Source organism: Carettochelys insculpta, chromosome 26, assembly GCF_033958435.1.
Source record: "Carettochelys insculpta isolate YL-2023 chromosome 26, ASM3395843v1, whole genome shotgun sequence".
In the NCBI taxonomy this organism is placed as follows: Eukaryota; Metazoa; Chordata; order Testudines; family Carettochelyidae; genus Carettochelys; species Carettochelys insculpta.
This window is the reverse complement of record NC_134162.1, coordinates 3,311,763-3,324,049: the sequence shown is the minus strand read 5'-3', so window position 1 is coordinate 3,324,049 and position 12,287 is coordinate 3,311,763. Positions and strand designations below refer to the sequence as shown.

At 42.0% G+C, this 12,287-nt stretch overlaps 1 protein-coding gene across 7 annotated transcripts in view; it reads left to right on the top strand.

Moving 5' to 3' along the window:
- CEPT1 (choline/ethanolamine phosphotransferase 1) overlaps positions 1-6,883 on the top strand; it is a 48,323-nt gene extending 41,440 nt beyond the window's left edge. For all 7 annotated transcript variants that reach the window (XM_074977841.1, XM_074977843.1, XM_074977842.1 and 4 more), the window contains 3 exons: positions 1,939-2,097; positions 2,492-2,617; positions 4,905-6,883. In XM_074977841.1, the coding sequence (XP_074833942.1) occupies positions 1,939-2,097; positions 2,492-2,617; positions 4,905-5,024 (405 nt within the window). In that variant the 3' untranslated portion in view covers positions 5,025-6,883. The remainder of the gene's footprint in view (positions 1-1,938; positions 2,098-2,491; positions 2,618-4,904) is intronic.
- The last annotated feature ends 5,404 nt before the right edge of the window (positions 6,884-12,287 follow it).

The following is a 12,287-nucleotide window of genomic DNA, read 5'->3' as shown; positions in this document are numbered from 1 at the left end:
TTCATTTTCTCCACATCAGAGAGAGTTTTATAGACCTCAATCATAATCCTCTGAGTTACTATCTCTTTTCCAAGCTAAAAGCCTCAGTCTTTTTAATCTCACCTCACCATGGCCTGTGTTTGCCTGAAGCTGGGAGTGGACAGCAGATGACTGATCCGTTAATGATTGCCTGCCCTGTTCATTCCCTCTGAAACACCTGGCATTGGCTGCTCTTGGAAGATAGGGTGTGTGGCTAGATTAGGAGTGGCCAATCACATGGCAATTTTTTTTACATATTCCAGGTGCTGAACACAAAATAGCTCCAAACCTGCCTGCCCTACCCCCAGGCTTAACCCCTCGTGGCCCCAAACTGCCCCCCCCCATGCCCAGGCTTACCTGCTCACAGCCCCAAACTGCTGTCCCACCCTGGCTTAACCCCTCACAGCCCCAAACCCAGGATTCACTTACCTCACACAGGAGCGCAGCATGATGCTGCCCCCTGCTGCATCTTCACCAGGCTGCCATCTCCTTCCTCAATGCAGCTGTGCGACTCCCCTCAGCCCTCTTACTCCCTTTTCCCACATACAGCGCATGTGGCTCTCTGCCTTGCTGCATTGGAATAATGGGACTCAGTTTAATTGGTTTAACGGCCAGATCCCTCCTGCCAGCCGTTCAACCAGTTAAATTGAGTTCTGGTCTTTCAGCGCAGCAGGTCAGGTAGTTGGAGGAGGAGTGAGCAACATCAGTGTCCGGAGCCACAAATAACTCCTTAAAGAGCCCCATGCGCCTTGGAGCCACCCAGCTGGCTTTAAAAATGGTGCCACTCCTGGCTGTGTGGGCCACATGAAAAAACTCTGCAGGCTGGATTCTGGCCCACAGGCCATGTGTTGGCCACTCCTGGATTAGATGGACCAGCAGTCTGACATATTATGGTGGCTCCTTTCTTCTGCAAGATCTTATATAGAATTCATTTTCTGTGCATTTTGCAAACCATATTTCCTCTGTGACGTGCACAGTTTTGGTTTGGTGGTTCTGCATTTGAGAAGAATATGAAGGCAGGTGATCTTTCAGATGGGATCAGTGTCAGAGTTAATATTCTTGTCAGGTGCCTTTCAGAAAGGATTTGGGATGCGGGGAGGGTGGGGGAAAGATGGGTGGTATTCTTTGATGTGTTTTTGGGAGTTTGTTTTTCGTGCATGTCGGTTGAGTTATTTGGACTAGTCTTCTAGTTATATTTTGCTTTTGAGCATGAACATGTTATAAAACAAAAATGTATTATTGCTGTTATAGAGAGACACCTTTTGGCCCCTGATATTTAAGAACAGAATCATCTCCTGTCTGTTGTAGAAGCATTAGAAGATAATAACAAAACAAAAAGCAGTCAAGTAGCACTTTAAAGACTAGCAAAATAGTTTATAAGGTGAGCTTTCGTGGGACAGACCCACTTCTTCAGACCATAGCCAGACCAGAACAGACTCAATATTTAAGACACAGAGAACCAAAAACAGTATGTCTTAAATATTGAGTCTGTTCTGGTCTGGCTATGGTCTGAAGAAGTGGGTCTGTTCCACGAAAGCTCACCTAATAAACTATTTTGCTAGTCTTTAAAGTGCTACTTGACTGCTTTTTGTTTTGATAGTGTATACACAAGCATGGCTCCTCTCTGTTACTAGAAGATGATAACTATTTTTGCAGTTTGACGCCTTCCTCAACAAATACATTTTTGTTTTGTAGCTGAAACTGCATGTGTTTCCTTCATACAATTTCTGATACCTTCAAACCAAAGGCTGTGACCACATTATCAGCTGACACCCTCCATCACATTTCATCACATTTCGCTACTGGCACAAGTGAATTCAAACAGGCAATTTTAATTTATATTAACATGCACAACACATATATGTGTTACTCAGTTATGTGCACTTTACGTTAAACTCTCACTTTTCCCCTTCACTATAGGGAACAAGTGTCCTTTCACCATTTCTTCATATTGGATCTGTGATCATATTAGCTGCAATGATCTATAAGAAATCTGCTGTACAGCTCTTTGAAAAGCATCCTTGCCTCTATATACTTACTTTTGGTTTTGTATCCGCTAAGATAACTAACAAACTGGTGGTAAGTGTCTCAGAGTTACTGGTTTCTTTTTTTCCTTTACTCCTGATATTGTATAAGATGATCTCTGTAGTTTCACAGACTTTACCTTCTGCAGAATGTCAGTTCCCTGAATTGACTAGCCACACCTTTCCTTCCCGTTTTACAGTGATTTAATGCTGTATCCCATGAATGTAATCGAATGGGCTTCTTCGGCACACGTTTTTCTTAAGGATTTGTCATAGCTCACTAAAGAACGAACCATTAGCATATAATTTACATTACAGTGGTTTTCATCACATTTAATTAAAGTACACTATACAGCAGTGTTAATAATCTGCTGCAAAAATTGGGTCAAAGTATATTTTGTTTAGACTAGACTAAGGTCTCTCTCTCTCCCTCCGCCTTTTTTTAATAGGTTGCACATATGACCAAAAGTGAAATGCACCTGCATGATACAGCATTCATAGGCCCAGCACTTTTGTTCTTGGACCAATACTTTAACAGCTTTATAGATGAATATATTGTACTTTGGATTGCCCTGGTGAGTAAGTCATTGTATTTTCTTTTTATCAATGATCATTCACATTTGCCACTCACACAACAGAGTTTTTGCTAGTTTTGCACAGATCTCACACACGGTTTGTACCAATTGTGCACAGGTGATTCAAACAAAGAAGCATGGACTTGGGAACCTTCTTGCCCAAATCACTTAAGCAGGATTCGTGTTAACTTGACTGAAATGTGGTTTTGTTGGACTTATAGACCCCACTGTGTAAACATGGTGTTAAATCCATATTGAATGAGCAGAGCTATAGGCCCAAGGTTTAGAACCCATTGGAAAGAAATGTGATGAAATACATTTTTGCAGGAATATAATTTGCACATTCTGGATTACACTGTAGCAAAAACTCTTTAACCTACAAACCCACAGGTGGAATTCCTGAAATTCCTTTAATGCCTGAACAGTGATATCTATCATGACTAGTCACTCAGGCTATGTCTACACTATGATGTAAATTCAATTTTATAACACTGGGTTTTATTCATTCAAATTTGACTATCTTCACCTCCCCACAAAGTTGATTTATTGCTGCCACACTAAATCACCAAACATTGACTGTTGCCGCAGTGTTTTGTGGGAACCTTTCCCACAGTTCCCTCAGCACTGTAGCATTCTGGGTATTTTCGATGGTACAATTTGGGGAAAAACGTCCCGCAAGTGATTGTGGGTGTGTGATGTCGTCTTCCCAGATTGCACTGCTGTCATTCCCTTCCCGTGGAAAGCAAATGGCCATATTTTCAGAGTGAAAGAAGGAAAAGTACAGAATCTCAGGTGAAGGAAAACCAAATAGGCTGGTTTCAGAAGGTGTAGTGTGCCAGGCAGGAGGCTGTCATCCTGCCCTGGGATCACCCAGGTGTCTCTGTCATCTCAGCTGGCAACTCCAGCCCTTGAATGTAGAAACATTCTTCCTGAAAATATTACAGGAACAGAGCACAGATTGAAGAAAGAGGAGGATAGTAAAGTTGAGGACAGTGCAAACCGTAACACCTAAAGCTGACTCCCTCTGGCAGGGGAAAGAAGACAATCTGTGCTGAAGGGTTTTTGCCTTCCCACTTCATTACACAGATGTGCCCAACATGGGGGGATGGAACTGGCAAAATTTCCATGTGCAATGTGCCAAGGGTGTCAAGGGGTGGATGAGGGAGTAGGCTGACAGGCCGGTTGAAAGGATCCCTTCAGCAGGCTGCTCTGGCGGGGGGAGCTACCCCTGAATGCCTGTGACTGTGGGTGCCGCACACCCTCAGTCTGCCAGAGGTGTTGAGGAGTGGGTGGGGGAGTATGCTGAAAGGCCAGTTAAAAGGATCTTTTCATCAGGCTGATCTGCCGAGGGAAGGTGGAGGTGGGCAGCCTGCAAGGGGTAATCTTGGGGTGCCAGATATCACAAGCTGTGATCTGTGGCAACAACCAGTCCCTGAAATCTTTGCCACAGGGAAGACTTCCCCCAGTGACAGCCAGCCCCTGAAAATCTTTGCCGTGGGGGACACTCAAAACCTGTACTACCTACAAGTGCTAGACAAGCCCATCTATTTAGGAATCAAACTACTTTAATTTTATGCTCACTGGGGCATAAGTTTTAGTTGGAAGCTCAGTATATTAAATAAAACCTCAACCTGCATAATTGCGCTCATGAAACTTGGCCATTCGCACATAATGAAAAAATTTTCAAATATATTCAAATAGAACATCGTGTAAATTTAAGATCAGAGAGCCACACTTGAAATTATTAATATCCATAGCTAATATTAAAGCTTTCTATGTCACTATTTCTGTTACTGAAATGTAGATTTAAGTTCTAAGCTGAAAAATGAAGAAACCCTTGTGCTTTCAGAAACAATAGGAGTAAACCTGTACGCTCTGGCCACACTTTGCCAAAACTTTGAAATGGACATGCTGATGGCCAAATCGGAGAATACTAATGAAGTGCTGAAATGAATATTCAGCACCTCATTAGCATGCTGCTGGCTGCTGCACTTTTGAAGTGCCGCAGCCGGCAGCATGCTAATGAGGTGCTGAATATTCATTTCAGCGCCTCATTAGTATTCTCTGATTTGGCCATTAGCATGGCCATTTTGAAGTTTTGGCCAAGTGTAGCCACAGCCTTAGTGAAGGGAGAGCAGAGAGCGGGAATAAACCTTTAGTATAGACTGCTCAGGAGAGCAGTTGTTGATGCTTATAGAGAGAGTATGAGAATCCGAAGGATAGAGGGAATACGATGAATTCACGTCCAGATAGATAAATCTAACACATGCCATTTTTCTCTTTCCAGATCTTTTCCCTCTTTGATTTGCTCAGATACTGCATCAGTGTGTGCAATCAGATTGCTTCCCATCTGCACATCCATGTATTCAGAATCAAGGTCTCTTCCACACATTCTAATCACCATTAGTGACTTTGTGGTTGCTGCAATGAGAAATAAGAAACAGATGTTTTCTATGGGGAGAACATGAACTTATTTAGGAGACTAAAGCAAAAGGAGCAGTTAAGAACAAATCTAATTTATAATAATCAATGTTGTACAAGTTCTGTTCTTTGTTACTGGCAATACTCCTTAACTAGTCTTTGCCTGTGAGAGGGTGAATTCCAAGTACTCTCCAATCAAACATCATGTAGTCAACTCTACTGGTTCCGTGCCCAGGAAAGCATGCAGGGGGAGTAATGCTTTGTGTTTGTAATTACCTTGAATACAGAATAAACTATCTCTGGTGAATGACTCCCCAACAATTGAAATCTTTAAAGTAGTATATTTACAAGCTGCAAAACAACGTGCTTTCTAATGTTAATATTTCGTCATCCCTTAGTGAAATACTTTGGAGTCCACTTGAAATTTCTTTTACTAAAGAGCTGAGCTTGTAACACAGATATCTCGCTAGGTTGTGTGGCTGAAAAAAGAGGAATGGACTCTCACATAGATTGAGTTACATATGTATGCTGTTCAGCAGTGTGTTTTAGTGGGGCTTTGTGGAGGAAGGGGGTGATTATCAGCATACAATATAGTCTGGTATCTTTGTCAATTTAATTTTTTTTAAAAAGAATCTCAGTTTTCTTCAGTGGAAAGACTTTAAAAGCAAATTTTACTGTTACTTTTTTATGTATAGAATTTAAGCAAACATTTCTTTCTGCTCTTTAATAAATAAGGAAATTCTAAGTGCTACATTAGTCTTTCCATGTGTGTCAGCTGCTTTGTCACACTGGGTGGAGTACTCAATCTGATGAAGCATAATCTGGATGATGTTTAGAGAGACTTTTATAATGTTACCTTTGTTTACAGTGCCTGCCATCCAAACATCTCAAAGCATTTGTTTTGCTAATTGTCAAAGACTTACAGCCCAGCTCCCAGAGTCATAGGCATATTATGCCCATTTTATGTGTGGTAAACTGAGGCAAAAGGAAGCTAAATAGCTTTCCAGTAGTTCATATTGGGTCAGTTGTAGAACTACCAAGAATCTGGATTCTACTTAATAAGCCATACTGTCCCCTTGTAGGTATTAAGATTTGCACAACCTCAATGCTTCAAATGTTTCTCAGGAATCTTTTCCCATGTGATTGCTTCATCAGCAGTTACATGCTGATCTCAGGGTGTATGTGCTGATGCAGACCAAAGCAACATGTAACTGACTGAGACCAATCTACGCTGAATATTTGCAACAGAGGGGCGGGAGTGTATCTTGTCATTTAAATAATAAAATGCAAGGCAAAAGCCACTCAAAAGTACAGTTGCTCTAGTTGGTGAATGGGCTCCGCTCAGAGACGTACCAGTGCGTACAGTGAGCTGTAGATTAATAGCACTGGCACAGAAGACAGTGCTCAAGATAGGAAATTTTGAATATTGGCTGCAGTTCTAAACCTTAACATTCCTCTTGTCTAATTATATCTGAGACCACTGTTCCCAATCTGAACCACTGCAACATTTGTGTCAATCTGGAACAATTAAGCTAAATGTTCCAAGGATGAGGCTGGAGGGGAGCCCAAGGCAAGGCCATCGCTTCTGGACATCCATCTGAGCTAAAGCCTGTCTGGGAAATGCTATAACATGTGCCTTTGCCCAGGCTTTTCACTAATACTGGTAGCTCCAGTAGCCCTAGTGTTCACTCTAGGTGGCAAGATTTGTCATTTCTTTCCTGTAAGTCTTCAGCTTTACCAGCTGTGCGGAACTTGCTCCTTATACTTGAGAAATGTGGTTGCTCATAAAGTGCACCCCCTTGCTGTGTATATATGTGCTGTATAAATTACCTATAATAAATGAACTTTGCCCTTATGCATTATGATATCATGGCTCTATGTGATCGCAATGTTATCCTAAGACATTGAAACCTAAAGCTTTGGAATTAATTGAGAAACGGAATGAGATTTCTAAGTAAAGCGTATCATACTCCATAAGGCCAAAGACAGCAAGTTGCAAGTTCAGCCCTAACCTTTGCCCTTTTTGTTGTAAAAGACAAATGAGCACGGGTTGCGGTGCATTTACAGAGTTATCTCTTGTATGTAGAACTTCCTGGAACACATCAGAATGAGTACAAACCTCACGGCCTTCAAAACAAAATGTGTCATATGCTGCTTAGAGCTAGTTTTCCCTTAAAAACCACACTGCCAGGCAGACAATTTCCCCTCCACCCAGGGCCAGTGAAACGAAAATGTTTCTTTTAATTTATAAAAGGGCTCAAACTAATTGCAAGGAGTTTCAGACAGAGACTGCATGTCTGTATACATGAGGCATATAATTTCCATTTCTGTTTTACCTGAGGACCTCAAAATCTTCAGTGCATTTCTTCCTCACAACATCCCTGAGTGGTAAGGCACTGCTATTATAGCCATTTTACAGATGGGGGCCTGAGGCACAAGAGAATAAGGCACAGATATTCAAAGGCATTGAGTAGCCTAATTATTATGACAGTCACTGGATATTAGACACCTAAATGACTGTTAGAATCTGTGGAGACAAGGTGGATGAGGGAATATCTTTTATTGGACCAACTTCTTTTGGTGAGAAAAACAAGCTTTTGAGCTACATAGATTGAGTTTCAGGTCTGGGAAAGGAACACAGTGTCACAACTAAATAGAAGGTGGAACAAATTGTTTAGCATAAGTAATTAACACATATTGTAAGACACTTGTCAAGCTGAAGGGGCTTGTTAACACTTCTGCAGTCATAGAATGAAAAGGGTGGTGGTGGTGATTAGCAAAATATTGACTGTTGATCTAAACCGTAAATCCTGTGTCTGTATAAAACCCATCATTTTTCATGTATACCAGAGTTACAAATTTATTCTGCAAGGCTTATCTTTTGAAGGTGTTGTGCAGACAGAAGTCAGATGTGAAGTGCTCAATTTGTGCAAGGTGTTTGCCCATGGGTGATGCATTTTTGTCTTTTACTAGTTTTCTGTGTTAGTTCATTTAAGAGCATAGGGATTGTCTGGTTTTACCTACACAGTTGTTCTTGTGGCATTAAGTGCACTGGGAGAGATATACCATGTTTTGTGATAAGCATACAAGATTCCTGGATCTGAAAGGTGTGTTGTAGGGGCTATTGATTATTGTAGCAGTGGATATGTCTGCTAGTATTACATCTGTTGATGTGGTAGGATCTGGTGCCACTTTGAGTCGGTGAGTCCTGGTCCATGGGGAACTCACATCTTGCATATGAAGTTGTGGGGGTTGTTTGAAGGCCAAGAGAAGGGGTACAGGACAGACATCTTTGAAGATGTGGTCCTCATCAAATATGTGTTGCAATTGTTTAATGATACCCATATATGGATTCAGGTGACAATTAAAGGTTGCATCTGATGAAGTGGGTCTTTGTCCACGAAAGCTTATGCTCCAATATATGTTAGTCTGTAAGGTACCACAGGAGATCTCGTCGTTTTAACTAGAGGTGTGTGGTTGGAGAGCTTTTTTTCTTGTATTGAAGCAGGTTCTCTTAGGGTACTTGAGTGGTCTGTTCCATGGTGTGAGCTGCTACTTTGCTGGCCTTGTTTGGTGAAGGTGGATTTAAGTGTTAGTGTCTATCCCAGACTTTCTCCTTTGAGCCATTTCTGTGGTAGCCAATTGCCTGGCTCTAGCTAAATAGCAGATTTCATTATATGTTTGGGGTGGTTATTGGATTGTGAAGGTAAGTACAGTTATTCATAGGTTTCTTCTATACAGCTGTCTAAAACTGATCATGGTGTCCTGGAAATTGCTTCACGTGGGGGAGTGTTCTGGAAGCAGTTTGGATTTGCAGGGGGTATTGAAGTTGTGGAATTCTGAGGGAGCTTGGGTCATCTATCCAAAGGATGACAATATAATCTGTGCATCTGAAGTATACCCTTCATTCATGATGCATTTTTCCAGAAACTCTTCCATATGGTGGTCCAAAAAAGGCGAGCCTATTAGAGAGCTATCCTTGTTCCCGTGGTTTGGACAAAGTGTTTCTGTGTGTAAAATTTTTATGGGTGTGTAATGCAATGGATGAGTCTGGTGATGTATTTGGGTGGTGGTATCTGAGTAGTGTCCATTGTCTTGTATTTGAGGAAGGCAGCACTGCCATCATATGGGTGTGCCTTTCCCACGATCTCTGGCAGTTTTAAGCATTTACTACATCATGTTTACATAGTACACATAAAGTCTGAGTACTCCTGAACTTTGCAAATCATAGAGATAGAAGAGAGCTAGTTACCAGTCCTTGAGGCCATACATGCTGGCTACCTACAGTGAATTTTCAGGGTCAGTGTCATTCTTGTTTTTAGGAGTCCCAAGCAGGGAAGCAATTTAAGATCAGGGCCGTGTTGGTCAGTACACTGGAACGGTCACCAAAACAAAGTGCAGGAAGATTGGTCCTAGAGATGGATGCACAGGAGAAGGGGCTTGGATATACAGACCATTCTATGGGCTTCACTTAAACACTGCAAAATGATCATCACTCGCTTCCAAATGTTCACATCCAGTAAAGACAGCCCCATTGCTCAGCTACTTCCATATCTGTCTCTAAGGGGAAGAGAGAGTTGGCTGAAACTAAACCCTGGCCAGTGGTGATGTTAGTGGAAAATGGGAAAAACCCTGCCCCTTCATCCTGCCTATCACAGGCCACCAACCCTATCCAGGTCTCATTCACAGAAAGCCAGGAACTAAAATGAGATCAAAGTATTACAGTCATCTCCATAGCAGCACCGGGAGATAGAATGTTCTCCCTGGCACTGAAAAGAGTGGACAGACTTCAACTGCCTCCCAGAGATCAGTCCATGTGGATGGCATTAATGGACAGTATATGCTGGGAAATTACATCGGCACAGCTGTGTCTCTCTTGGTGTGAAAAGCCCAGCTATGATGGCCTAATTCCTGTGTAAACAGTGGTAGACTGATGGAAGAATTCTCTCAACCTAGTTCTGTCTGGGCGGTGGTTTAACTACAATGATGGGAGAACCCACCTTGTTGCTGCAGTGTCTACACTGAAGTACTGCATTGGCATTGCTGTAGGATTTTAAGTATAGAAATATCCTGTAATGAGAATAATTACCCAGGTTTTCAAGATGTATTCCCCTTCTACTATGTCAACAGCTAGCAAACCCTCTTCCACAGTCTGCAGCTCTGGCTGTGGAGATATGCATATTGGTCATGTGGGCACGTTGGACTGGTTTCCCACTGCATACTGAACCAAATGCAACTCAGGCCTTAATTGTCAAAGCCACTCCCCCTGTGATTAGGATATGCATGAAAATAACTTTACTTCTGAGGGACAATATCAACCTCCCAGGTTAGATTTAGAGGTGCTGAGACAGAGCCCTCTCCATAGATGACCCATGACTATGGAGTTCCTTCCCACAAGAGAACAGTCTTACCTTGTTCAGAAAGAATTAACAACTTGACCTCTTCACCATCAGAGACAGGAAAGAGGAGAGAAGAAAAACCCCCTAAGAGTTCATGAGAATGGAGAGAAAACCAAAGAAAGCAACAGCTGTTCTCGTTCTGTAATTTTTGTAAAACATTCAAGAGTACCACAGTGTAGACATGGAGTAAATATTAAATCTAGATGCAAAGCTGCCCAGTGCCGTAAGCCAGGATATAAAGTGGAGTTTGTGCATGTGTGCACGCCCTCTTCCTCCCCCTTACTCCCCGCAAAATGAACTCTGACAGATGCTCTCAACAGTTAAGTCAATGACTACACAAATACACTTCATTCAGACAGATAATGTAAATGAAACATTTTGAGGGTCACCATTCTGTGGTGTGGGGAAAAACAGGGATTTTTGTTTACACTGGTAAGAGAGACCCATCAGCTAGGGCATCTGCCAAGTGTGTGCCAAAACTCTCATTAATGCCAGGCTAGCAGTTGAGCTGGCCCCTTGATAGTTCCAGGGTCTTGTTGACACTCTTGCCCCTTCATCCTGCCTATCACAGGCCACCAACCCTATCCAGGTCTCATTCACAGAAAGCCAGGAACTAAAATGAGATCAAAATATTACAGTCATCTCCATGGCAGCACCTGGAGATAGAACGTTCTCCCTGGCACTCAAAAGAGTGCACAGACTTTAACTGCCTCCCAGAGATCGGACACCAGAAAGAGGAACAATTCCACAGGAATGGGAGAGACATTACAGCAGGTGGGTAAAGGAGTTGAGGTTGAGTTTTGCTTTTAAAGCAAGAATTCAGTGTATTGTTACATGAGAACACAGTGTATTTCCTGTCTACCCCAACCCAACTGTTGCATGTACATTATACAGTGCATTTGTTGAGAATTTAAGGAAATCCAATAACTAACTAGATCTAAAAAATAAAAGTATTTACTTTTAAAGAAATTTTGCACTCTGTGTCAATTTTTTCCTTAAAGCTCTTCCTTACTGGCTACCTCTGTGCAGTTAAAACTCAAGGAAATCTGTGTTTTAAGAAATCTTTTTTGGTTTGTGGTCATTTCTTACAGTTACGAAAAACAACTTTAGTCAGTGGCTGCAGAGAATTGCACAATGAGCTCAAAATGGTGGCCTGTCTCAGAGTATGGAGAGTCAGCATCCTCCCGAAGGGCAAGGCATAACCAGTAGATGGACCTTGGGCCAAATCAGGACCACCAGATGCTTTTGAAAAGACTTCTAAATCTATTTACTTACCATTTTTATTTTCTCTGGGGTCTGGACCTTGACTATACCTTGATCAAGCAATTTGGACCTTGATTAAAAAAAATATTTGATAGCCTCTGCCTGAGAACAACTTCAGTCCCTGTCTACTGGGAGAAAGAGATGTGGAGGCCATTTTAAAAAAGGGCAAGTTCCCCTGGGCTTTCTGTGAAGAGGATCAAACATGGCAGCTTTTGCCAACAGATAAACTTCAGAAAAATAACTGGGGCAAGAAGAAGCTATTAATCCTAAATAGTTATTTTCCAAAAACTGCCCATTTCATCAGCTCTGCACAACAGGGAGAAAGGAGCATAATAGCGTCCGGGACTGAGACTTCTATAAACTACTGGGCTACACCTAATAAATAGTGTGCACACCTACCACAATTGGATCGTGTTCTGTGAGTGAGACTCCTCGGCACTGCAAACAACAAATGCAAATAGCAGCTTTGGTAACATACAACACACCTATCAGGAAAATCTCTGGAGTCTAAAGGTAGCATCTGTTTGAGATATCCCTGAGTAAACTCTCAGAAGCCATACAGGTTTTTCAAAGAGTGCAGCAAGCTC